Source organism: Lipotes vexillifer, unplaced genomic scaffold (genome assembly GCF_000442215.2).
Source record: "Lipotes vexillifer unplaced genomic scaffold, Lipotes_vexillifer_v1.1 scaffold865, whole genome shotgun sequence".
NCBI classification, from domain to species: Eukaryota; Metazoa; Chordata; class Mammalia; order Artiodactyla; family Lipotidae; genus Lipotes; species Lipotes vexillifer.
The window spans coordinates 1495196-1522287 of NW_006795130.1; the positions used below are offsets into that span (position 1 = coordinate 1495196).

The 27092-nt window shown below is 46.3% G+C and overlaps 2 protein-coding genes across 4 annotated transcripts; one reads left to right on the forward strand and one right to left on the reverse strand.

The window, feature by feature from the left end:
* The first annotated feature begins 5542 nt into the window (after positions 1 to 5542).
* COMTD1 (catechol-O-methyltransferase domain containing 1) lies at positions 5543 to 7636 on the forward strand. Its single transcript, XM_007467482.1, has 7 exons — positions 5543 to 5745; positions 5904 to 6031; positions 6265 to 6370; positions 6460 to 6578; positions 6685 to 6739; positions 6995 to 7128; positions 7381 to 7636. Exons 1-7 carry the CDS (start codon positions 5652 to 5654, stop codon positions 7531 to 7533), a joined length of 789 nt encoding a protein of 262 aa, XP_007467544.1. The 5' UTR covers positions 5543 to 5651; the 3' UTR covers positions 7534 to 7636.
* A 2460-nt stretch (positions 7637 to 10096) lies between these two features.
* VDAC2 (voltage dependent anion channel 2) lies at positions 10097 to 25774 on the reverse strand. 3 transcript variants are annotated; one of them, XM_007467483.1, is made up of 11 exons: positions 25372 to 25774; positions 25113 to 25167; positions 24638 to 24819; positions 23956 to 24024; positions 23032 to 23081; positions 19768 to 19920; positions 19619 to 19671; positions 18444 to 18671; positions 16982 to 17132; positions 14214 to 14271; positions 10097 to 10663 (listed from the first exon to the last, which is right to left on the reverse strand). In XM_007467483.1, the coding sequence occupies exons 3-11, from the start codon at positions 24711 to 24713 to the stop codon at positions 10572 to 10574; spliced, it is 930 nt and encodes a 309-aa protein (XP_007467545.1). In that variant the 5' UTR covers positions 24714 to 24819; positions 25113 to 25167; positions 25372 to 25774; the 3' UTR covers positions 10097 to 10571. The 3 variants fall into 3 exon arrangements, with proteins under 3 accessions (XP_007467545.1, XP_007467546.1, XP_007467547.1); XM_007467484.1 differs by lacking the exon at positions 24638 to 24819; XM_007467485.1 differs by lacking the exons at positions 24638 to 24819; positions 25113 to 25167; positions 25372 to 25774 and having other exon boundaries at positions 10572 to 10663; positions 23026 to 23081; positions 23956 to 24022.
* Positions 25775 to 27092: the final 1318 nt, after the last annotated feature.

The window sequence follows — 27092 nt, forward strand, 5'->3', positions numbered from 1 at the left end:
CCATCCTCACTGTTTTTTTTTTTTTTTTTAATTCTTAACCTTGTTGCCTCATGGCCACAAGATGGCTGCTAAAGTTCCAAGCATTTCGTCTTTACACAACCCTATTCAGGGTAAGAAAAGGCTAAGCAAGAAGAGGGGATTTCTTATTATCAGGGAATAAAAAGTCCTGAGAAGCACCTCTTTTTCCCTGACAAGATATCCCTGGATATCTTGAAAAAGGGACTGGGGGGGGAGGGGAGTTGTGACAGCCTGAGACAGATCACAGTCCATCCCCCGGAGCTGGGCACATTGTCGCCTGAACAATATTGGGCTACTGTTGGCAAAGCAGAAGGAGGGGGTTGGCTCTGCAGTGGATGGTAACACTGTGTGCTGGAGGTGGGAGAATCGGTCCCACAGAGGAGCAGGTACCAGGCAGCACTCCTAACTGCAAATCTAGAAGCTGCCTTGTGGCAAACAGCAGACTTCACTTTGCTGCAAATAACAGAATCCACTTTGTTGCAAATAGCAAACTCTACTCTGTGGCAAACAGTTGACTCTGGGAAGGCCAGAGCTTGGATACGACACAGCATCACTCTCCTTCCAACCATGGACTCACATGCCGCATCAGGTCTGGTACCTGCAGGGGAGGCTGGGACGTGTGTGTTTGTCTTCTTTTGGGGAAGGAAGGATTCACAACGTACACCAGTGTCTCAAGGAGGAGAGAGAAGAGATGCAGGGGGACTTTCTTTGCTATTTCTCAAAAGGACCCCCATGAAGTCTTGACCATTTGACGGCTCCTGAGTGTCAGCTGAGGTGTCCGGCAAAAGCGATGACACCCAGGAGTGGCTTTGATAGTGGCACCCTGGCCATCCCATCAAGAAGAAACGAGCAGGGCTTCCCTGGTGGCACTGTGGTTAAGAATTTGAAAGCCTCTGCCAGCCAATTCAGGGAACACGGGTTCGATCCCTGGTCCGGGAAGATCCCACATGCCGCAGAGCAACTAAGCCCATGCGCCACAACTACTGAGCACGTGCGCCACAACTACTGAAGCCCGCGCACCTAGAGCCCGTGCTCCTCAACAAGAGAAGCCACCACGATGAGAAGCCCATGCACTGCAACGAAGAGTAGTCCCGACTCACCGCAATCAGAGAAAGCCCACGTGCAGCAACGAAGACCCAGCACAGCCAAAAATAAAAACAAAGAAATAAATTTATTTAAAAAAAAAAAAAAAGAAGAAGAAAGGAGCAGGTGACACCATGAAACACACACCTAAGTCATCCACTGGGGACTCCCAGAGACACCCAAATGCCAGGACCTGAGTTGAACCAGAGAAATCGGATCACGGGTAAATCTCTGGCGCATGGTGGAAGCCTCTCAAGAGAACTCGATGAACTTCCAGGGGATATAGGAGCTCTGGACTTGGGCCAGTGGTGAGATGACAAACTCTTATGTGAAGCTGAGACAGGGACAGGTTCACACCTGGCTCTGCCACTTATATGTCACCTGACATCTGGGAACCTCAGTTTGCACATCTGGAAAACGGGGGCAATGCTAGCTTCTTGAGAGGGTGGCTGTGAGGAACATGCCCACCGCCCATTCTGTCTATGCAGTAGCAGGGAATCCTCTGTATTTAAATACCTAATGTGACTTCCCTGGTGGTCCAGTGGTTAAGACTCCTCGCTCCCAATGCAGGGGGCCCAGGCTTAATCCCTGGTCGGGGAACTAAGATCTCGCATGCCGCGTGGCGCGGCCAAAAATCAAAACAAACCAAAAACCTCACAGCATGGTTCTCAAAGAGGGGGGACGGGAACTTGGCAGGGTTATCTTCGTCCTGACAACCACACTGAGAGGCTGCAGTTTGTGGCAGAATTTGACCACTCTCTCATGATCTCTACCACCAATGTTACTCTCGGTCATCAACTCAGATGGCAAGGGGAACTTTGCAGATGGAACTAAGGTCACTAACCAGCTCACCTTGAAATGGAGAGATTATCCTGGATTAGGCAGGTGGGTCCCCTGGAATCACGTGAACTCTGAAAAGCAGAAAAGGAAGGCAGAGTGATCTGAAACACCAGAAGTATTCGAGGTGCCTTCCACCTGGTGAGACCCTGAGCAGAGGATCAGCCAGGCCTGGCCTGACTCCTGACCTACAGAACCACGAGATAAAAAATGGCATTGTTTTAAGCCGCTCAGCATGTGGTGGTTCATTACACAGCACAGAACACTAAGACAGAAGGATCATCCCCATTTTTCTAGCTGAGAAACTCAGAGCTCACACAGCCACAAAGTGAGTGGTGGACCAGCGTTTGAACCCAAGTCCCTCAGACTCCAGAGCCCATGCTGTCACTTCCCATTCAGCCTGTCCAGATGAGGAAACTGAGGCATGAGAGGCCAGGGCACTGCCAGCGCCAGCTCCACAGCATCTCAGCACAGAGGAGGTGGGAGCAGGCCGTGGCCCCCACCCTCCCCCGCTCATCTGAGGGGCCCCAGAAGCTCCTGATTCACGGTCTGTCTGCATCAGCCCACTCGGCCCACCACGGCCCCCGGAGCCACTAGAGTCACAGCATTGCCCCCGAAGTCTTAGGTGAAAAGCTCGGCAGACCTCACCCAGATGTGGTCAGACTCCAGGCTGCAAGTTTGTCTGTGGAGAGAGGAGGCCTAAAGAAGGCAAGCCCTGGACAAAGGCTCACAGGCACCTCTGGGAGAACCACAGCTGCCGGGTAAGAGCCCATAAGTACAGGAAGGGGACTGAAGGGCCCAAAGGTAGGAGGAGGATTCCTGGGGCAGGGACTGGGGACTGGGGGTGATCAGCCAGCCAGTGAGGCCTCTCTGGCCCCGACAGACTCCACTCCTATGTCCTAACTTCTCTGACACATGGTCCAAATCAGAAGAAACAGTTGTCCTATGGGCCAGGTCAGACACAAAGATCAAAGATGTGTTCAGTTTGGCTGACATGGAGCGTAAAAAAAAAAAAAAGCCTAACCCAGGTGTTTTAAATTGTGAGATTTCACATTAAAAGCCAGATTTCCAACCTCTTTTGAAAAATCAGAAGCTCCAGCCACAATATGCTCTTCTTCCCACATGGCCACATGAGCGGGAGCTGAGGAGCCGCCACACCTGATGGGGCATCAGTTCTGGAACACCACAGTCCCCACTGCTCCCTACCGCCTCCCCTCACCTGCCTGCCTGACCCCTGAAGATATCTGAATTCTAATCCTTTAGGCCCAACTTGACTCCATAACCTTACTCTTCTGCCCCTACCCCGCCCAGTCCTGGGGGGGTCCTGGGGGAAGGCACCCAGCCTGTGTGATGTTAGCAGGGCTGGGAGAAGTAGGGGTTGGGGGCATTAGGTTAGTAACTCAGGGGCCTCTACCAGATCCATTTTTGTGAACAGCTGTTTCCAGTGACCCAGTCTGGCTAAGAATTTGGCAGGGGTCAAACCCCCTGACTTCCTGGTGTCGACCCAACAGCATGTATGGGCACCCATCCTCTCTGCCCTCATGACCAGCAGGTGCCTTGGTGCCTAACGGGGCAGCTGCACTTGGCAAAAAGGGCAATTGAGAGAGGCAGAAATGATCCTCCCGCACCCCTGGAGACAGCTGCCCACATCCACGTGGCCCTCTGGGGAGGCCCAGCTTCCACCGCCACCACTGGGGCCACCTCCAAGGAAAAGAACCCAAACCTACTTTGTCTTCAGCCCCTGGTCTTCTAGGAAAAGGCCCTGTAACAGATTCGGAGGCGACACTTTGCTCCCGTCATTGTGAACTGAGACACCGGCGCTGTAATGGAAGAGACAAGAAATGAGTAGCGAACGGGGGAGGGAGGTGGAAAAATTAAATTTTGCGTGATCAGCAAGGTTTCAAACAATCGCTCACCAACTGAAGTGGGTGCCACGTCTATAAGTCATTCTGTTTTATAGACCATTAGGATCTCCAGAGAGAACCTGCATGGAGACCACTGCTTTTTGTTGAAATTAAAATGTCAGAGAAAAAGAAATAGAACAAAACAGGGAATCTGCAATTAATTACCAGGCCATAAAAATTCAATAATCAGGAGGCAGAGCAGCCGCAGGCCCAGGGGTATCAGAGCCAGCGTAACAAGAATGGAATACATTAATCTTTTCAAATTAGTTTTTTAATCTGAGGGGGATATATGGTGACATGCCTCCCCTCCCCGCCCGCCTCCCACCTCCACCGGCTCCGGCCTGAAGCCAGGTGGGGGGAGGGAGGTTCTGGTGTGAGCTGGGGGCCTGCCCAAACCCAGACCCCCAGACAGGAAAGAGAGCGCCGGTTTGCAGCCCCGGCTGAGCCCAGTGCCCCAATGCCGCCTGGCCTGGTGGAAGGGTCTCAGCAGAGGAACCATGAAAGCACTTCTGGTTTCCCCCGGGTCAGAAGAGCTCATTGTGTGTCCACGCTCCTGCGTGGCCTCCCGCGGGCCCAGAGCTCCCGCAGCTCCAGTCAGTCCCAGGCTCTGAGATCTGGGCTTCTTTAGTTCGCCCCGTCTTCAGCCTCAGCCAAACCGCTCCCTCACCAACCTCCCCCAATAAGCCTGTCCCTGAGCCTTGCTGGGGCTGAGCCTCGCCTAGAAAGCCCCCAGTGGGGCTCCAGTCTGCCCAGTGTGGTTGCTGAAGGCTGGTGTCAGGGGACAGCTGTGGAGCAACGGCTGATGGAATCTGACTCATTTTAAATGTAACAGCTATAGCCCACTAAGTCCCAGGCCCTGTGTGAATCCTTCACCTGGATTTTCTCATTTCATCTCCCAAGAGGTCAGGACTGCTAAGAACCCCATTTTACAGAAGAGAAAATTGTGAAGCTGGGACACACAAGTTCCCTGTGTCCTGTGGTCTCTGAGCCCAGCTTCACTAACACAAGCAAGGACAGCTTCTTTCGCCTCGCCCCATTCGGCACACAGTTAGTGTTCCCATCACTGTTCACTGGATAGCATCCCTGCGGAACAGCCCTGCAAGGGGACTTCACCTGCCCTCTGATCTTTCCTCCCCAAGATATCTTCAACTTATGATAACAGCAGCTGCCACTTCTTGAGCAGCTACTGTGTGCCAGGCTATGGGATCTGGTGCCATTAATAGTAAGACAGTGGTCCCAGTTTTACACAAAGGAAACTGAGGCTCAGAGACTGATGGGCCCAAGATCTCACACCCAAGCCTAGCTGGCACCCAAGAGCATGATTCTAACTTAGGGTGTTGTCTCAGCACCCCATCAACCAGATCTGACCCAGGGCTCCCAAACCCCAACTCCCCCAAACATACATTCCTTCAACTTGACATCCTTGGTGACCTCCCCCAAGAGGCCCCCCTGATCCTCTCGGTCCCTCCCAGGGTTCCTTTAATTTCTATCATTTGTACCTGTCAGTATCCTGTTATACCGACGTTCTACTCGCCCACCCACATATGCCCCTGGGGGTTCTCAGCAAAAATGGTAGAGATGAGGAAGCAGCATAGCCGCCGGCACAGTTCCGAAAGCGGCCACTAGATGACGACTGACCCACTTGGGCGGTGCTTGCAGTAAGGCCATGAGGCCGCCAGATGGTGGTCGAGGCCGCGGCTCCGAGGGCACTGCCCGGGCAAGTTGGAGCCGCGAGGGCCCGCGGGTCCCAGGGTGGTCCCAGTAGCCCTAGCGCAAGTGACCTGGACGCCGCTGCCTCCTGCCCGAACCATGACCCAGCCCGTGCCCCGGCTCTCTGTGCCCGCCGCGCTGGCCCTGGGCTCGGCCGCGCTGGGCGCTGCCTTCGCCAGCGGCCTCTTCCTGGGTGAGTAGGGCCGGGCCTTCGGCACCCTCGGCAGAGGCCCCGCGGGCGGGCGGACGCAGGAGCAGAGCCCGTGAACCCGCGAGGCTGGCTGCGGCTGAGGCTCACCCCTGGCGCCCTGGAGCCCCAAGCCCTGACCCAGCACCACCCCTCCCCGGCAGGGAGACGGTTCCCTCCATGGCGATCCCGGCGAGAGAAGCGCCTGCTGCCCCCTGAGGACAGCCCCCTGTGGCAGTATCTGCTGAGCCGCTCCATGCGGGAGCACCCGGCGCTGCGGAGCCTGCGGCTGGTCAGCAGGGCCGGAAGCGGGAACGGGCGCCCACCTCGGGCCGGGAGGGACCCACGTGGCTGCGTGACCTTGGGCTGGTCGGTGGCCCCCGTCCGCGCAGGCCGGGCACGGTTGGGCGTTCCATGAGGGTCCGCCCCTGGGCCACGCCCACAGCCACGCCTCTGGGGCTCTAAACCTGGGGCTCAGCTGGGTGACTGGCAGCGCTAGTGCGACCCTCTCCTCCCCCCAAGCAGCTGACCTTGGAGCAGCCGCAGGGGGATTCCATGATGACCTGTGAGCAGGCCCAGCTCTTGGCCAACCTGGCTCGCCTCATCAAGGCTAAGAAGGCACTGGACCTGGGTAGGGCACGCGGCTGGGGTCACTGGGGGCCGGAGTCACTGGGCCGTCGCCCCACTCTGGCCTGAGCCTGTCCGTGTCCACATCCCCAGGCACTTTCACAGGCTACTCGGCCCTAGCGTTGGCCCTAGCGCTGCCCCCGGCCGGGCGCGTGGTGACTTGCGAGGTGGACGCAGGGCCCCCGGAGCTGGGACGTCCCCTGTGGAGGCAGGTGAGTGCCCCACACACCTGAGGCCCTCGTCGGGCCCCTGGAGCCCGGCCACTCAGCTCCGGGAGAAAGGACATGCTGACTCTGACCCCGCTCCTCTCGCACGCAGGCCGAGGAGGAGCACAAGATCGAACTTCGGTTGAAACCCGCCCTGGAGACCCTGGGTGAGCAACGGAGCGGAAAGGGCCTTGGCGCCATTTCCCAAATGGGACCACCCGGCGCGAGGTAGTGACCCGGTCCAACGGGCGGGCTTGGGCAATGACAGCCCCACCACCACCCGGTACGCAGCCACATGCAGAGTGGCAGGCAGGGGCCCTCAAGTACCTGAATGGTCACAGCGCCTGGGCCGGCCTGGTCGGGGTCTTCCGGCCGCTGGGGCCTGCAGACTCAGCTGCATCTGCCCCTCCCTCCCCCGCAAGATGAGCTCCTGGCAGCGGGCGAGGCCGGCACCTTCGACGTGGCTGTGGTGGATGCGGACAAGGAGAACTGCACCGCCTACTACGAGCGGTGCCTGCAGCTGCTGCGACCCGGAGGCGTCCTCGCTGTGCTCAGTGTAAGGGACAGCCCCGGAAGAGAAGAAAGACCCTCTTGAGCTGGGTCCGTCTTTTCCTTGGGCTCCTCCTCGCCCCCCTGCCCCAGAGCCCCGCCTAGTACAATCACGTAAGCTCCTGCCCCCAGGTATTCAAACTGAGTCCCCAGGTTTTCCACTTTCCCCTACTCAGGTCCTGGGTCTCCAGCTCTCACCCCACCTCCTGCTCATGCACCCCCCCAGGCCCCACCCCCACGATGCCCCGCCCCTCCGCAGGTCCTGTGGCGTGGAGAGGTGTTGCAGCCTAAACCGCAGGACAAGGCGACCCAGTGTGTGCAAAACCTGAATGAGCGCATTCTGCGGGATGCCAGGGTCCACATCAGCCTCCTGCCCCTGGGCGACGGCCTCACCTTAGCCTTCAAGATCTAGGGCTGGCCCCTAGCGAGTGGCCTCAAGGGAGAGGCCCTGGGACCCCCAGCCATTGACACCGAGTTTTAAATCTGACAATAAAGTGAGGCTTGGGACACGACGATCTTGATCTTCTGAGCCTCCGTATGTGCTGAAGTGGGGTAGGGAGTGAAGGCCCCGCACTGGCTACATCTTCAACAAAAGGGAGCCTTGAGGCCACAGATGTTCATCCCCTCCCTGGCACACTCCTGAGGACCCTCTGGCACCAGGGCTGTAGCCTGACCATAGGAGCTTCCAGCTGACTGGAAGCAGGATATCAAAAGTTTTAATTGGGGCTTCCCTGGTGGCGCAGTGGTTGAGAGTCCGCCTGCCAATGCGGGGGACACAGGTTCGTGCCCCGGTCCAGGAAGGTCCCACATGCCGCGGAGCGGCTGGGCCTGTGAGCCGTGGCCGCTGAGCCTGCGCGTCCGGAGCCTGTGCTCCGCAACAGGAGAGGCCACAACAGTGAGAGGCCCGCGTACCGCCAAAAAAAAAAAAAAAGTTTTAACTGACCTGCCCACCTGCAGTTGGTCAGAAACCCCAGCTCCTTGTGGAGATTTGCCTCCACAGGATCTGAGGGCTGGAAACCTGGTAGAGCCCCTGTGGTCTCTGACACCTCTTCCTAAGAGGGGCAAATGAATGAAGTTCCTGTTCACTGCAGCTGGAACCGGTGGAGACCAATCTGGGATCTGATGGCAGGAAAAGGGCCTTGCTCCGTTAAGTGTTGTAGGTTATGCCAATTCTGCTGGCCGTTTGCCCATGTTGTCACAGAACTGTCAGCTTGGCCTCACCTCTGCAGTGTAGGGCCTGGTCAACATCACCTGAGACCAGGCCACTTGACTTAGACCTGAGGACCTCAAGGTTGACTGGAGTATGTATCCTCTCCTCCCCATGAAGTCCTTGAAGAACATGAGACACTGAGTGGGATCACTGGCCAGAGGTGTGAAGCAGACAGGCCAATAGGTAGGAGGCAATTTTTAACAAGTTCCCCAGAGGAAGATGAAGAGAAAGTTAAGCTTTCCAACACAAACATCTATAAACCTATGAGCCAAGGTGGAGAGGGAACCAGGTGCTTCACTCTGTGGTTTAAACCTCCACAATCCATAGGAAGATCTTATCTCCACACCACAAATGAAGACCAGGCTCAGATATGAAGTGTCCTTTCCACCAACACTGCCTCAGGCCTCAGGCAGTAATGGCATCAGCCTAGAATTAGGTTTTGCCACCATCTGTTAGGCCTGGGTGGTGGAACTGAACCTGGAGGCTGCTGATTAATAAATTAATCATCTATTAATTTCTAACATATCAAGGCCACAGGAGCCCCATGAACCCACAGCTGGCAACTTTCATAACCCTACAGTATTTGGGATATATACTTGCATTTCAGACAACCCTCAGGAACCTAGCTGTAAACTATCCTCTCTCCCACTTATAAAAGTATATAAGAATCACATGGGTGAATAGGTCCATTTTACTCTTAAGTATCCTGAAAACACAAGAGCCACTTTCATACCTAGCTTGCAGACACGCTTTCCTGTTTTTCTTCTTACCTAGCAATAGGTCCTGCCTGATTCAAACAAACTGGTTCAAATTCCAACTTACTGCCATTAAGTTATGTGTCTTATTCAATAGGCAATTCCAGCCAGTCCCTTAGGACAAACAGTGAGATCAGAAGGGGCCTTTGTGCCCCCCATTCCACCTGTATGGAAAGCTTGTTTGGGCTGCTAATCTCTCATCAGATTCTTCTTGACCTGGAAATTTTCAGCATGTATCACTTTTGGGGTAATGAGTAAGTACTACATTTTCTTATCTGTTCTCTCTGACTTCAAACTATACCACAGATCTAGTATTAAGAATTTGTTCAACAAAACCCTTCTCTAACCTTTGATGGTATCTTTCTAACACTTCTCCCATCAAAATTCCTCTTTCCTACTTTTCCAACCAGAATCATCTATTAATTTCTATCATTCAGCTCAAGTCCAGATTTAGGCCAATGGCCACATAGCCTGAAGGCACTCTCGTCACAAACTTAGGCCCAAGCTTCTCAGTGCCTGCCTGAAAAGAAACGAGTAACGGCCTCTCACTGGGGCCCATACACTTACATTCTACAGACCCTCTGGGTACTGACACTGTCTGTCTACGCCTTACTCCCTTTCCCTACACCTCGTCCCATCCCACCTAACTAGGGCCTGGATCATTTCCAAAGCAATAACCCAAAGGGTTGTGGTGGGTGTATACAACCTTCAGCACCATCCCTTCATTTCTCTTTTTTCATCACTTGCTAACTCTTCCTGGAGTTCACGATGATCCAATGTAATTTTTCAAATTTACAAACTGAAGATATGAAGGCATGTATCTTCTTACTTTATTGCAGTCTAAAAATCTCATGGAGTTACTCTCGGGTCAGAGGACTCTGTGGCACAGATTCATGAAAAGAGCAAAATAAATGCTCACTGGAAAAATAAAGTACTAGCTAGAAACAAGGAAGATTTGACCCTAGCTGCCAAGTTTTTAACTCTGCAAATACTTAAGAGTCATTAATTACGTATACTTGTTTTATTCATAACTTGTAATGTTCTGGGATACTAAAAGTAATTCTAATGATGGTTGAAATTAACAAAAAATTTTAACCTCATCTTAAAACATCCACTGATCCATCTCATTCAATGGCAATATTCAATGTTAAAAGAAACATAAAAACAAACATGCACACAATTGCACAGTTTTCATAAAGGTCTATTTCATTATTGGTGGGTAGGACATTTAACAGTTAAATACATTTAAATAATGTATAGGTGACTGCACGACTGCAGCATTGGTAACTAGATAGATAACCAATTCAACTAGAAACCAGCTAACAAGTAACTGCCTAAATATTTAAAATACAGCTCTTGTTTAGATCATCCTTTGTTTTGATCACCTTCTTGGGTGGGGGTGGGGGGGAAGCCTGCTGGTCACACTGGAAATATATTAAGGCCAAATCTTCTGATATCCATTCCCAGAGGTTTCTTTCAGCTGGATTAAGCCTCCAGCTCCAGGGCAAGCCCAAGTTTGTGGCCTCCAGCATTAATGCTCTTCCCATCTACCAGAGCAGACAGTGTAAGCTTCACACCTGTAAACAAAAGCAGACAACTATCATGTGCCTGAAACACCTCATGGGAGTCTGCAGTCACGCCACAACCTGTCACTTTTCCTCAGCTTGTCAGATGACCTACTAGTGCCAGCCACCAGAGGGCGCTGGGGAGTATCTGAGACACCAGACAATTCATTTGCACATCCACAGTAAAGAAGGCATCAAGTCCCAGAGCATAAGAACGTTCATAATAAAGCTCAAACAGCTCTGGAAAATACAATCATGTTCAATACACTATCCAGACTAAAAGACAACCATAATTGGATCCTGGAAAGGAAAAGCTACAATTAAGAGACACTTTTGGGACAAGTGCAGAAATCCAAATATATACTATATATTAAGTATTATTTCAAAATGTTAATTCCCTTAGCTGTGAAAACAGTATTATAGTTATGATGTCTTTAAAATGATGCAGTTAAAAATGTCTTACTCATGATATGTATGCTAGGGCTGATGTGCCTATGTGTTTGGAAAACATATTTAAATAATTCATAAGGATATGTGGGGAAAAAAGAAAAGAAGGATTATGTATAGAGACATGGAGAGATAAAACAAACAAAATAAATGTTAGTAATTGGTCAACGTGGGGAAGGTATGAGTGTTCGTGGTACCATTCTTTTCTTTAGGTTTCAAAACAGTCAAAGTCTGGGGAAAAAGTTCCAAGTGCTTTAGAACCTTGCTCTTCAACTGGTGGTTCAAGAACCAGCAACACTGGCATCACCTAAGAGCTTGTTAGAAAGTCAGAACCCCTCGCCCCAGGCCTATGTATTTTAATAAGATTCCCAAGGTGATTCATGCACACACTGGTATTTGAGAATACTGCTCCAGAAAACACAGCAAGGCTCAAAATACTATGTAAAGTAAATGAGACTACAGAGACCAAACAACCAAAGCAATGAGTGAACTATGATTGGAGAAATAAAAATTACTACAAGACATTTCAGGTACAAGTGAGGAAAGTAAATAGATAATGGATATTAAGTAATAATATGGAATCACTGTTAACTTTCTCAGGTGTGGTAACAGTATTGTGGTTATGCAGGAGAATGTTCTTATTCTGAGGAGATGCATGCTGAAGCATTTAGGGAAATGTCATGATAGCTGCAACTTCCAAACAGCCCAGCATAAAAAAAAAAAAAGGAAAGGAATAAAAAACTGTGGCAAAAGGTAAACGTGTTCACTGTACTTTCTGTCAATTCTTCTGTATGCTTGAAAGGTTTGCAAAAGAAGAAGCTGAATCTTGAGAAAGAAAAACGAGTTGGAGGAATCAGACTCCCTGACTTCAAACTATACCACAAAGCTACAGTAATCAAGACAGTATGGTACTGGCACAAAAACAGAAATATAGATCAATGGTACAGGATAGAATGCCCAAAGATAAACCCATGCACATATTGACACCTAATTTACGACAAAGGAGGCAAGAACATATAGTGGAGAAAAGACAGCCTCTTCAATAAGTGGGGCTGGGAAAACTGGACCAGCTACATGTAAAAGAATGAAGTTATAACACCACCTAATACCATACACAAAAATAAACTCCAAATGGATTAAAGACTTGAATGTAAGACCAGACACTATAAAACTTTTAGAGGAAAAACACTCTTTGACATAAATCACAGCAAGATCTTTTTTGACCCACCTCCTAGAGTAACAGAAATAAAAACAAAAAGAAACAAATGGGACTTAATTAAACTTTTTGCACAGCAAAGGAAACCATAAACAAGACAAAAAGACAACCCTCAGAATGGGAGAAAATATCTGCAATTGAAACAACAAAGGATTAACCTCAAAATATACAAACAGCTCATGGAGCTTAATATCAAAAAAACAAACAATCCAGTTAAAAAATGAGCAGAAGAGGGCTTCACTGGTGGCACAGTGGTTGAGAGTCCACCTGCCGATGCAGGGGACATGTGTTCGTGCCCCGGTCCGGGAAGACCCCACATGCTGCGGAGTGGCCGGGCCCGTGAGCCATGGCCGCTGAGCCTGTGCTCCGTAATGGGAGAGGCCACAGCAGTGAGAGGCCCACGTACGGCACAAAAAAAAAAAAAAAATGAGCAGAAGACCTAAATAGACATTTCACCAAGGAAGACATACAGATGGCCAAGAGGCACATGAAAAGATGCTCAACACCACTAATTATTAGAGAAATGCAAATCAAAACTGCAATGAGGTATCACCTCACACTGGTCAGAATGGCCATTATCAAAAGCTAGAAACAATCAATGCTGGAAAGGGTGTGGTGAAAAGGGAACCCTCTTGCACTGCTGGTGGGAATGTAAATTGATACAACCACTATGGAGGACAGTATGGAGGTTCCTTAAAAAACTAAAAATAGAACTACCATATGACCCAGCAATCCCACTACTGGGCGTATACCCTGAGAAAACCAGACACATGAACCCCAATGTTCACTGCAAGCACCATTTACAATAGGCAGGACACAGAACCAACCTAGAAGTCCATCGACAGATGAATGGATGAAGAAGATGTGGCACATATATACAATGGAATATTACTCAGTCATAAAAAGAAACGAAATTGAGTTACTTGCAGTGTGGTGGATGGACCTAGAGTCTGTCATACAGAGTGAAGTAAGTCAGAAAGAGAAAACCACCATATGCTAAAGCATACATACGGAATCTTAAAAAAAAAAGAAAAAATGGTACTGATGAACCTGGTTGCAAGGCAGGAATAAAGAGGTAGACATTAAGAGAATGGAACTGATGATATGGGGTGGGAGGGCAAAGCTGGGACGAAGTGAGAGAAGTTTCAACATATGTACACTACCAAATGTAAAACAGTTGGCTGGTGGGAAGCAGCAGCATAGCACAGGGAGATCAGCTCGGTGCTTTGCAATGACCTAGAGGGGTGGGATAGGAAGGATGGAAGGGAGGCTCAAGAGGGAGGGGATATGGGGATATACGTATGCATATGGCTGATTTGCTTTGTTGTACAACAGAAACTAACATGGTATTATGAAGAAATTATACTCCAAGAAAGATCTTAAAAAAAAATCTAACAGTCTGTTTTCCAAAGTGGCTGTAATATTTTATGTGCATGCCAGCACTGTATGAGGGCTCTAACTTCTCCTTATCTTCATCTACACTTGCTATTTTCTACTGATTTATTATATCCATTCTAGTGGGTAGAAGTGGTATTTCATTGTGGTTTTAATTTACACTTACTTAATGACTAATGACACTGAGCACCTTTTCCTGTGCTAATTAGCTATTTGTATGTCTTCATATAAATATATTTGCAAGTCTTTTGCCATTTTTTGATTGGGTTGTTTGTCATATTTATTAATGAGTTGTAAGAGTTCTTTCTTTACATGTTATGGGTACAAGTCCTTTGTATGATTTGCAAACATTTTTCTCAGTCTATGGTATGTCTTTTCATCCTCTTAATACTGCCTTTTGAAGCATAAACTCAAAAGTTTCCACTTAAAAAATAAATAAATAAAAAGAAGCTGAGAAATGAAACTAATTTTGAAACCACTATCAAAACAATCCTTAATACTTACCAGGCCTCAGAGTCTGAGTGTAGCCCACTCCAATTAAACTAGAATTGTTGACCTTTGCCTAAGATAAAAACAAACATAAGACAAATTTTTGAATGGAGAGACAAAGCCCCTGGGTGTTTCCCTATCATACAATTATGACACACTTTTCCACAAGAGTTAATAAAATTTAATACTGTATTAAGCTAAGCAAAAACTAGGTGCCACTTAATCCTCATCCACTAAATTCGAATTGTCAGCAGGACACAAAACTCTTGCAATCTTTTGGGATGTGTCCACAGACCCCAAACTGTCCATATAGCACAAAAGCCTAAGCACTCTCATTAAAACTGTCCTTGTTGAGTCTAATCTAGCACATAAAACCATACCAGAATGTGCGTAATGGAGTTCACCAGGCTAACTACATGACATTGACACACACACCACCCTCAAAGTATGGCATGTGTATGTATAGTTTAAATTTGTGACTACGACACTACTTTCAGGGGTATTCCTAAAGAATCTAAACCATGCATGTTCTAAATCTCCAAATGACAAGCACTTCCTCTGAAGAAAGAGACTGACTACAACACCTTCACCTCACTTTCTCACACCTCTCATTAATGCCCTTGAGTCTTGGCTGTATATAACTAGACTGTGCTTAAGAAGGCGTTCCAAAGGGGCATTTACCAATCCAGACCCCTTCCCTCCTTGTACAATTCTACTATTTTAGGATTTTAGTCACAGACTTTCAAGAGCTGGAAGGAATCCTGGAGAGCAAGACATGGTTAGGAGAAGCTTCAAGCTCCATTCTCTCCCACTACTGACATCACTTAAGCCATACCAGAGGCCTAAGGCTGTAAATGGGGGCATCTCACCCTGCTCTCCATGGTCTAGGTTGCCTAGTCAGATAACTTTGCTCTTCAGCATTTTGAGTGCTATGGTAATAAAAAGGTAACAAACAGCCTCTGGGATCAAAACAGACTTGGGGGCTTCCCTGGTGGCGCAGTGGTTGAGAGTCTGCCTGCCGATGCGGGGGAAATGGGATCGTGCCCCGGTCCAGGAAGATCCCACATGCCGCGCAGCAGCTGGGCCCGTGAGCCATGGCTGCTGAGCCTCCGCGTCCAGAGCCTGTGCTCCGCAACGGGAGAGGCCAAAACAGTGAGAGGCCCGCGTACCGCAAAAAAAAAAAAAAACAAAAAAAACACACTTGGTAGTGATTTGATGTCTACACTCTTTTGTAATGTATATCAAAACAGCCCAATTGAGAGAGAAATGATCCAACAATACAGGCAAAAGTCACAGAAACAAAACTTGTATTCACTTGGCACTACAGCCAAGTCTTCATGAGCCACCAATGACCATGTGAGTTATTTGTCTAAGGAAGAAATGCCCCACTAGTAACCATCTTTTGCCAAACAAATTAAGAGCCCCAAACAATAAAATAGCTCCTACTATTTTAGGAGTCAACCATGAAACTAATGGAGCATTATGCAGTGCTTCAGGGGTGATGCTTGATTAGGGTAACAGCAGCACTACTTAGATGGACCATGCTAAATATTCAATAGTTTTCCAAACTAATCCCTAGAAGTCAGTGGCACACAGGTCCCAAGCTGCCTTCCCATTTTAGACTGTGAGAGAGCTGCATCTTCTGCTGGCATTAAACCTGTGATGGTGCCATAGACATATATTTGAAGAGAATAGCAATGTAGCTACCACAGCACAGTGTGCTGTGTGAATCCTGAGGATTTTACTGCTACAGTGTAGTCAGAAATAGAGAAGGGAAAAATAAATGAATCACTGCCTTGCCAATAGGAAAAGCATTCCGGGTGTTTCTCATTCTCTCTCATTACAACTCTGCTAAGCTAAAACAAGAATGGGGCTAAAACTTAACTGCCTAAATTATCAAAACATATCATCCTCAGGAATGAAGATGACTTTATGTAACAGAAATAACTCTCACGGAAGGTTTAACTCTTTCATTCTAGTACATACAGTGCCTGACCTGTAAGCAACTAACACACATGAAGAGCTGCTTATCTGCCTGAAACTGGAGCCAGCGCTCTATACCCTTAGACACTGTACTCCCTCCTACCACAATCCACTATGACTGAAGGAAGAAATAGCAGAAAGAGTATAAGGACAGGACTAGGGTGGCCATGCAACCCAACCAACCCACGATAGAGGGGAGGGAGTTCCTGGGATGCAGGACTTTCAGTGCTAAAGTTGGGATAGTCCCAGGCAAAGCAGGATGAGCTACCTAGTCACCCTAGAGAGAAGGGAAATCAAAAGACATGCAAGTCCAGTCCTGGCCCTACCTCTCTTTCCTTCCTTCCCTAGCTGTGGTCTAAGTCATTCCTCTCTCCAAGATTTGGTTTCTTCACTTGCAAAACAGCATGTGTACCACTGGCTGCTCAGATCAAATCTGAAGATATTTTGTAAACCATTAAAGACAAACACAAAGTAACAAAGTACTATTACCTTCCAACCAGAATGAGAACTGCCCAGGGCCCAAAACAATGGCTTCCCTGGGCTTGGACAGGCTTGGCCCTCACAGTTATTATCTACACTACTTCAGCAGCTTTTGAAGTTAATTTAAACAAACTCCTATGGCCTGGATAGCAAACATCTCTGTCTCAACCAAAAAAAGCAGCATTCCTTAGTTCTAGTCCCAATCTGTGTGTAAACTGGGAATTGTGTGAACCACAGTTCAAATTTTCAACACAATCCATTATACCCAAAGATTAAGTCCCCCAACCAAAATCCCATTCTAAGCCCACAGCAATACTCACAGAAATGGAAGCAGTGGGATCCAACTGATATTTAGCTGCAATGCCAAAGCGAGTACAGTTGGTTCCTGATGTCCAAGCAAGGTTTACTGAAGTGTCAAGGTCTTCACATACTTTCTGATAAATTGATCCTCCAAATTCTGTCCCATCATTTCTATAAGATATTTTAAATTAGTCAACCTAGACTAGACAATGTAATAATGTCTAAGGCACAAGGCTGATACTGTAGCATTACATTTAAATAAAAGCAATTGCTTACATGGGTCTCTAGTGTTCCACTAAAAACTTTAGTTTTAAAAGGTCTTTTTGGGGCTTCCCTGGTGGCACAGTGGTTAAGAATCCATCTGCCAATGCAAGGGACATGGGTTCGAGCCCTGGTCCAGGAAGACCCCACATGCTGCGGAGCAACCAAGCCCATACGCCACAACTACTGAGCCTGCGCTCTAGAGCCCACACACCTAGAGCCTGTGCGCCGCAAAATGAGAAGCCACCGCGATGAGAAGCTCGCGCGCTGAAATGAAGAGCAGCCCCCGCTCACCGCAATTAGAGAAAGCCCGCGCACAGCAACGAAGACCCAACACAGCCAAAACTAAATAAATAAAAAAAAATTTTTTAATGTCATCAAAGGACTTTTCCCAACTTATGTCCAAAAACAGGGATTGGTCAAATCAATCATGGTATATCTATCCAAATTATCATGCACCCACTAACCATCACTAAGAATACATAATGCTATAGGAAAATGATCAAAATGTATTAAGGTGGGGGAGGTTATAAAACAGCCTTTTTGGTATGTATTTTATATACACACATATAAAAAGATGAAACACCAAAGCATTAACAATTAACAAAAATTATACGTCTAGACGGTGGGATTATGAAACATTTTTGTTTTCTTCTTTGTACTTCTGTTATATACCAATGCATCATTTTTATAAGGGAAAAAATTCTTTTTAAGTCCTTTCTACATATACATTTAATTTGGGTTAGGTAAAAACTCTATACATTTTAGGTAATCCTATCAAATGAGCACCTCACACATCAGACAATGAAGTCAAATGAATGCACATAGAGTTTGGCAATGTCTTAGCCTTTTTTTTTTTTTGGCCATACCATGCAGCTTGTGGAATCTCAGTTCTCTGACCGGGGACTGAACACAGGCCACGGCAGTGAAAGCTCCAAATCCTAACCACTAGACCACCAAGCAACTCCCATCTTAGCCTCTTCTAAAAATCCAAAGCACATCAAGCCTCATGTGAAATGAACATTTACTCTCTCAGCACCAAAACTCAGACTAATGGTTTTTATTGTACACTTCTGAAGGGCATTCTAGAAATGCCCAAGGATGATCTTTTTATGTTAAGAGAACTCCTTTAGGTTGTACTTAGATTCACAGGAGATGACAGGAGACATCAATACCACTTTGAGGTCCTACATCATAATATCCCACAAAAGAAATACTCACACATTAGTGTGTAGCTGGAAGTCCCCAGTCCTGTAGCCCACTGCAAAGTTATTTCTTGTCAGCTTTGATTTGGCACTGTCAAAGGTCATCTGGTACCCAGCAAGCCAGCCCTCATAACCAAAGACTGCTGAACCGTGGATTGCAGGTCTAGCAAAATCAAAGTCAACATCACAACCAAGGTTTATACATTCCCTCTTGTAAGAAGACTTGATTTTACCACTTTTCTTTCTGGAAAAAGAACAAACTGTCTTAAAACAGATGTCAGTGGGAAAGATTTACAGACATAACTTCTGCATAGAGGGCACAAAACAGATTTAAATGAACCTCACTGTAACTGGGGAGTACAGGCACACTTCATTGTTTTACTGCAGTTCACTTTACTGTGTTTCCCTCCCCCCGCACCTGTTTGTAGCAGGGTTTGTAGCAATTGAGGGTTTGCAGCAATCCTGAACCAAGCAAATCTGTTTGGGTGTTTTTTTTCCAACAGCATTTGTTCACTTTGTGTTGCTGTTGTCACATTTTGGTAGTTCTCATAATATTTCAAACTTTATTATTATTATTATATTTGTTACAGTGACCTGTGGTCACTGATCTTCTGATGTTACTACTACGACTTGGTGAAGGCTCAGATGATCGTTGGCATTTTTTAGAAATAAAGTATTTTTTAATTAAGGTATGTACATTGTTTTTTTCCCCCCAACATAATGCTACTGCATACTTGACAACAGTATAGTGTAAACATAACTTTTATATGCACTGGGAAACCAAAAAATCCATATGACTCGCTTTTTTACAATATTCACTTTATTGCAGTGGTTTGGAACCAAACCTGCAATATCTCCAAGGTATGCCTGTATAAGAGATAGCAAGATAATCATAAGAGGTAAAAAAAATATATGGCTCAATGCTAAAAGACAGGCACAAGGGGCGACTGGATCACCACCAACATAGGAAGACTGCTTTGCAGAACTGGTTATCAGTCACAAAAGCCTATAAAAAACATGTTAGTGTCACAATAAGAGGCAAATATTTGAAGGCAAGTCAACAACCATACTGCTTATGTTCCAAAGGCAGAAACAGAAATTCACCACAAGGCACCTGAATGTGCACCTTTCTTAAACATACCAAAGAAGAATGCTTTTAAATTTAAAGCAGATAAAAATGCCCATGCTTACCCCGTGTTTGGTGAAAAGGTGGTATCAAATGTCAGTTTCAAACCTTGACAAATCTATTTCGAGAGAAAAAGGATTTGTTTTCAGCTTTATTTCTTTTTTGAAATACAAAAATAAAATAATTAATACTAAAGCACATTTTCAAATGTTACCTGGTCTTCAATAGCGATTTCTGTTCCCAGAGTATTATCAGTGTTCCACTTTTCTGTGAAAGTCAGACCATACTCACACCATTTATATTTGGTCTCCAAGGTCCCGGTAACTTTACCAGTGTCTGTATTAGATGAACCAGATGTTGAGAATTCCTAAGAAGACAAGACAAGCTTCAAGAACTTTCTCGTAAGCCTAGAAGAATCCACTTCCTAATTTACACAAACACACACACACACACACACAAAACCCCACTGAAACACAATAATTTCACTAATCCTCTTTTTTCTAGCTTCCCAAACACTCCTACCCTCTGCTACTGAGTATATACAAGAGTGACAAATTAGCCTGTAAGTTACTCACTACATCTTACTACTGCTGACATTTCCAACCAATGGATCAAAAGTTACTTGTATCTGATTCTCAAGTGAACAACAAACTATACAACTTTTAAGGAAACTTCTGCTAAGGTGATTTTATTTGGGATTCAAAAAAAATCAGTGGGGGAGGATGGATGTTTTAGTACTGCTTCCAATCTGCCTGATATTGAATGAGACACTAAAAAGGTCAGTATGGCTAATCACAGACCCCCTTCATTAAAATCTGAGTTTATACACAATTTACTATGAAATGGTTCCTGAAAATCCTTAAAAGGAAAGCACCCCACTGTAAGAATCTATGCCACAAACAAAAGATTTTTTTTTTTTTTAATTCTTTGGTAACCTCAATATTCTGTTTCTGACATAAAGAGTCTTCATCAGGTTTAATGCCTTTCCAACCATCTTTACATTCTCATTAAAAAAAAAAACGGGGAGGGAAATTATAGGAGATTTACTCTATAACTGGTTTATATCATGCATAATATAAACTATACTCTGTACAACAGATGATATTAGTAGAAAAAACAACCTATGCAGTGATCAATTTGAAGTGTACTATATAATCTTATGTTTGTAGCAAATATAAATAACTTGCCAATCCCTAATTGCACACCAACTGAAAAGGAAGGCATAATATGGAGAGGGCTTATCTGAAATTCAAAATCTGCTACAGATAATCCAGAAATCTAACCTTTCAGAGCTTGGTATACAGGCAAGCAACTGAAATCTTCCAAAATAAAATGTTAAAAATGCCCTTTGAGGGTTCTGATCTGACTCTTAATGATGGTTATACTCTTAAGGCCATTGGAAAGCCAAGTTTAAAGATGGCTGATCTGAACTAATAAAGAAAAGCCTTCGACCTGAAATTGTGATACCTGCAGAATGAGGAAATACCAAAAACTCTATCAAAAGGAGAAAAGGCCAATCATCCTTTACTTAGAAAACAGATCATTTGTGTAACTATCGCTCTGCCGTGAAACAGACTCAATTCTTTAGGTCTTATATACAATCTCCTGAAATTAGATGCTTTCAGTAACAGAAATTTCAAGTCAAAGCTTGGCACTCATGCCCATACTAAAAAGCACCAAATTGTGTTAGGGAAGAACACTGGATATGAAATTAGGAGTCCTGACATCCAGTTCTGGCTGGCATTTACTAAATGAGTAACACTGAAGAAGACACTTTCCTGGGTCTCAGTTACCTCAACTGTAATAACAAAACCTACTTCTGGAGGATTAAACTGGACGAAGACTTTGAAAGCTTTGCACATTTTCACATGCTCTACACAACAGGAATGCATTACTAAAACAATATAATATATATGGAGCCTGTTCTAACAGATACTTGAAATGCAAATGTGTACGAATAGCTATTTTTAGTCCTGAGTGACAATGATTAATGATTCTTGAGGCCCCACCCACTGCCACCCATCAGCCCACAGACTGAGCCAGCTTATATACACGCCAAGTACATGCCAAGGAGTCCTCAAGACACAAAACCAAGAAGACCACACTGTAATCTGGGACCAGAATTGGGTCAGATGATACCACTGGTGGAGCTTATACCCTCCCTCTCACTCCTCACCAAGACATTTAGGCTTCTGCCTTCTGCAGTGGCCCAGACATCTTTGCAGTTCAGGTGAGAAATGAGACTATTTGGGGCCAGGGACATATTACAAGATCAGTACCATGTTTTTGAATTACATACATTAAATGTATATTAAAACATACTATATTTAATCAAGCTCTTATATATCCTTCATGTTTTTAAGCTTAATTTTATAAAATTCCTATCCACAATAAGCCTTTCCTTTCCAACAAAGATACTGATTTATCAAACAATCTAGTACTAGATAGTGCTCTGACTGTTCCCTAATTTAAAGTTTATTTTGTCTCTCCAGCCAGCAAGCAAGCTTTTTAAACACAAGAATTGAGTCTTCTACTTTTACAAGGCCTTTTGTGTTTCAGCAAATACACAGCAAGTGGTTTATAAGGGGCAATAGGTTAGAGAGGGAACACAAAACAAACACTAAGTCACTGCTCTGTAACCTGTTACCTTGAGCAAGTAAGTCACTCAACCACACTAAATACTCAGGCTTCCTTTCAGACCAAAGAAACCAAAAAACAGATGCGACCAATATAAAACCCAAGAAATCCAAGTCTAGGCATTGAGAAACTACAAAATGATTAATTTAAATAAATACCAGTTATATGCACTAAGGGAGTTAACAACTGTAGAAAGAATTTATCAAAATAACCAATAATATTCAATATGCACACACTATACCCATCCCCAAAACAATCCCCAAACAAAAACTTTCAGAAGAAAAAAATTACACAAAATTAAATTTTACTTTACTCTTTGAGGGAGTTTGTTAGGCAGGATCAAGACATCCAAATATCAAAATAGTAACCTCTTTAAAAATACTCAAATTTAGGACTCTCTAAATTCACAAAATACAAGTGGAAATCTTCCCCAAGGCAGGCTGCTAGAATATGACCATTACATAAACGATTAGTACACTCAAATTAAGTTACTGAATATTTTTATGCCCAGAACTCTTAATGTTTTCCACAGGCATTAAAAGAAGGGGTTACAAAAAAGTATAACATGTTCCCTGCCTTTAAGCTTGCAACCTTACTGAGTAAACAGAATCCCACATGACCAGTGTCTTTCCTGAGTTCCTTGTGCATACAAAGTAATATGGCAAAAGACCACATGAAAATCAGAAATCACTTCCAAAGCCAAAATAATCAAGATAAAATTCCCTTATCTTTTGCCCCTTCTTTAAGATAAAACGGGTAGACATCTTTCAGTTATGACTATCTTACGGGTTGAAAAATTGTATAAAGGCTCATCAAAACTTATCAAATACCTAACACTCACCACGCCACTGCATGACTTTGTTTTCACATCCAGTTTCACCAACCCAAAACCTTCAAGTAGAGAGCAAAAAAGAACAAAATGATCTTTTAGTATAAAAGATGCATACCAACAGCTGACTCTACATTTAAAAAAACAGAAACCAGAAAGATTTCACATATTCAGAGGGGGATAAAAATGTGTGTTGATATACAATATTTAAATGAAAACAAATTAAATTATTCTATGTAAACTAACATGTAAAGGACAGAACATCTCTATGAAGCTTTCCTAGTATGCTGGTGTGTATTTGGCACCCACCCTCAAAAGCAGCTTCCAAATCATCTTAACAAAACATTTATTAAAACATGCTTTTCAAACCTAAACATCAGATCAGAAAATCAATTCAACTTAAAGATCAGAATAGTCAATAGTTTATTATGATACAGGCATTTAGAACATTTATCTCAAAGGCATACCTCGCTTTGGAATTAATAATCCGAACAACTGGGGAAATAATCTAAAGGATAGGGAGGGTGGGGTGTGGAACAAACTCTTTAACAAAACCCAAATTTATTTGCAGAAACCCATAACCCTTTATGAGTCACCACCATAAAAGCAAAAACAGTAAAACATCGTAATTCTAGTCAACCAAGGCCTAAACTATATCCGAAGGAAATGAAAGCACAATTGTTTTTTTTTCTTAAAGATAAATTCCCTGAACTTAAGTATGAAAAAAAGGAGGAAATTGGGATGGAGGGAGGAAATGTGGGATGGAGGGAAATGTGGATTGTTACAGCACTCTTTTAAAAGAAACGTTATCTTAAATGTAGCTAACAGAAGAATTACTGCAGCAAGATATTTACAATCTGAAGAAATTACTAATTCACTAAGCAATCCAAACACACATTTTCACTTCAGATCTAAAATTTTTAAAACAGTTCTTACCAAATCCTTTGTTGAATATATCTCTGGCAGCTTTGCCAAGGTCAGCATATGATGGAGGAATACACATTGCTGGTGGGAAGAAACATTCCAGTGTTAACGTCCCTGTTCTCCCACAGTCTGTCTAAGAACTACCTAATGACCCACTGCTACCTTTAAATCCAAGCAGTCCAACTTAGTTTTGATACCCCTAGAATCTACAATAACACTGTAGTCTAGTATGATCCATGAAGGAGGTATCAGCACCAAAGGCTTATTTCTAAAATAGATAATCACAGTTAAGTGTTTATACAAACTTGGGAAATTCCCTCCAAAATATATAAAAATACTTTCTATTCCTAAATTTACACAGTGCCTGTAGCCTCACTTCCTAGGATGAGACTAGTACAAAGAATCAAACACATACACACGTATATATCTGTACATACAGATATACCTGCCAAAATTCACTAGAATGTGCTGATTTAACCAAATGAGATAAGATTTAAAACTAAGACAAGTCCCTCTCCCCCCTATTCAACCTTTAGTATCCTCACGGAGATCAAAACCAATATTCCGAAGTAGAAAAAGAAAGATAAGTCATACTAATGAAACTTAAATATTGAAACATAAAAAAAAAATACAGCCATTTATGTTTCACTCAAGCGCCTACATCAACTAAATATCAAATGCACTTTAAACATACTAGTATGACACTCAAGTCCTCGGCCCACGCTGTGAGGCTTAAGGGCAAGCAATTTGAGGTCTTTACACCAGCTCATTCATCCTACATAGCACGTCCACGCCCTTAAGAGCACATGTAATGAATGACCTTGCGCCCTCACACGGGGGGTTACTACTTCCTCTAAAAACGTGACCGATCCAATCCTGCAAAAGCTGAACCCGATAATTAATAACTTTCTGCTTCTCAGTTCGTCAAAGCTGAACGTGAATGCGTCCACAGACCAGCTCCCCAGGCCTAGTCAGTCCCCCTATCCGAAATCCAACAACCCAGCCCCTCCTCCGCAAAGCCAGGGAAGTCAGACGGTAGAGTGGCTACCGAAAGGGGCGAACTTCCAAGCCCTTGGAGACAGAGGGGGAAAGAAGCTGCGGTTTTCTGGTCGGGAGGCTTCGGCTGCCCAGACACCGCCGCCCCATCCCGCAGAGATCGCTCTACTTACGCCGCAGGCAGGTCTGTCCGGAGGTCGCCATGGCGAGGCCGCGAGGAGAGGTGATCTGAGGGAGGGACAAGAAGTGCGGTCAGCGGGGCTCAGAGGCGAATCAAGGGGCCAGAAGGGGGTCTCAGACAGAGGGGAGAGGGGCCGCAGGGCAGCGCGGCCATCTTAGGGAGTCGGGGCCGACCCCGAGTCCGGCTCAGGCGTCCTGCTTGGCCGCCGGGGCCTAGGCCCCAAGGTCCGAGTGAGGCGGGCGCGGCGGTACCTGGTGGTCTCCTGGGGGGAGGGGGAGGCACCGCTGCCGCTCCGCTAGCAGCTGAAGCCGCTCGGCTAGCTCTGCGTCCCGCTGCAGCTGCCGCGGCTGGAGGGCGAAGTGAAGGAGACACCGGTCCGCCCGCCGCAACCCTGTCCTCCCTCCGCCAGGACCCTGCCGCTGCCCCTGGGGCTGCCCACCGCGCCTGTCCCCGCAGCGCCGCCCGCTGCTCACTCCAACCTGCTCCGAAGCGGCCACGTGTTCCAAGAGCACCGGTGCTCACGGGGTGAGCTCCCTCGGTCCCTCGGCAGGGGCAGGAAAAGCAGAAGCTGCCGGACCTCAAGTCAGGCAGCTACGAGGGCAGCCCCTGAGGCGAGGGGGCGGGGAACGGCGGAGGCAGCGTGGAGGGGAACGCGTGGGCGAGGGATGGGGCAGAGGCCCCGCGCGCGCTCGTCACGGGCGGGGCGGGGCTTCAGGCGCGTGCCTGCGCGGGGCTCGGCGCGACTGGGCGCGACTGGGCGCGCTACCGCGCACCCCGGGTCAAGTACTTCTCTCCAACTCCCTTCGGAGAGTTTCGCACACCCTGCAGAGTCAATCCCCAGTCTAGGAGGGAGTCAGCTGAGCGTTACCCCTTCTACACTGAGCTAGTGCAGCGTGCGCTTCTGAAAGACTGTCTCTCTCTCTCCTGGCCCAGGGAGAAACGGGTGGGGCGCAGAGACGCAGCTCCCGCCCCTTGCGCACTCCCTCCTTCGTCCGCCTCCCACCACCGTGTAATCGCCATGCAGGGCGGGACTCGACCTGAGAGTCTCTCTTAGGTTGCCTGCCGCTCCCTGAACAGGTGAGCACGCCTCAGGGTGCTCCGCCTTGCCCCGCACGCCCCACTTCCCCGGCTCACGCCCTAGGGTTCCTTTTCTGCCGCCTCCGTCTCGCTTAGAGGTGGGACTGCTTTACACACTCAGGGAACTGGAGCTGCCTTAGTGAGTCAAGCCTGCTAGAAAATTTAGGAATCATGCTGACCAAGCATTAGAATGCTGCACTCAAGTTCCCTGGGTATGCAGGAAGAGTGAGGGAGCCAAGGGAATAAGAAAAAGTGAGACGTCTACTGAGATGGAAATAGAGTCAATTTAGGCTCCGGAATCGATCGCCAATTATCAGCAATTTATCCCCTTTGTACCCCAGTTTCTTTATTTATAGGTTTAAATGGGATGAAGTGATCTTTAATAACCATTTGGCCATAGACTATGTGCAAAGCCTTTTGACCCCTGACTCTGGCTCTGAAAGCCACCTCAGCTCAAACGCTGACAAGGTTCCATCCCCTCCTAAACCAGGAATAAAGGAGAGCTAGACAGGCTTCCACAATGCAAAGCCGGATTAAAGCTGCAGCCTGGTGGATTTCCCTCCCACGAGCAAACCCAGCCAGCAATCTTGCCTAGTCATGGTTGGGATTAGTCATTGCAAAGGGTTAGAAGGAAAGAGCCTTTGCTCTTAAAAGTTCAAGCACCAGAAGCACTGATAAATTCCTTCATTCAAGCTCAGACAGATTGGTCTGAAATCAGTCTGGTTCCACAGGGGACTGGTCTGCTCTGGCCATGTTTGATGCTACTGTGAGGCTACTGGCAGAGAATGCCATCCCATCACAACTGCAGCATAATATACCACCTCCCAGAAAAACCTAGACTCTGCTCAGCCACCTTCATTACCTGCAGTAGGGCTTATCACCCTGTGAACTATCT

What these genes read in the sequence shown, in the direction of transcription:
- VDAC2 (XM_007467483.1), bottom strand. Translation starts at nt 24,713, where the DNA reads ATGAGCTGGTGTAAAGACCTCAAATTGCTTGCCCTTAAGCCTCACAGC. An exon ending in ACCTTTTCACCAAACACGGG is followed by an intron (nt 18,672 to 19,618) that starts GTAAGCATGGGC and finishes TTCTTTTTCCAG; the next exon opens with AAAGAAAAGTGGTAAAATCA. An exon ending in TTCCAGCTACACACTAATGT is followed by an intron (nt 17,133 to 18,443) that starts GTGAGTATTTCT and finishes AATATCTTATAG; the next exon opens with AAATGATGGGACAGAATTTG.
- COMTD1 (XM_007467482.1), top strand. Translation starts at nt 5,652, where the DNA reads ATGACCCAGCCCGTGCCCCGGCTCTCTGTGCCCGCCGCGCTGGCCCTG. An exon ending in TAAGAAGGCACTGGACCTGG is followed by an intron (nt 6,371 to 6,459) that starts GTAGGGCACGCG and finishes CCACATCCCCAG; the next exon opens with GCACTTTCACAGGCTACTCG. An exon ending in GACGTCCCCTGTGGAGGCAG is followed by an intron (nt 6,579 to 6,684) that starts GTGAGTGCCCCA and finishes TCTCGCACGCAG; the next exon opens with GCCGAGGAGGAGCACAAGAT.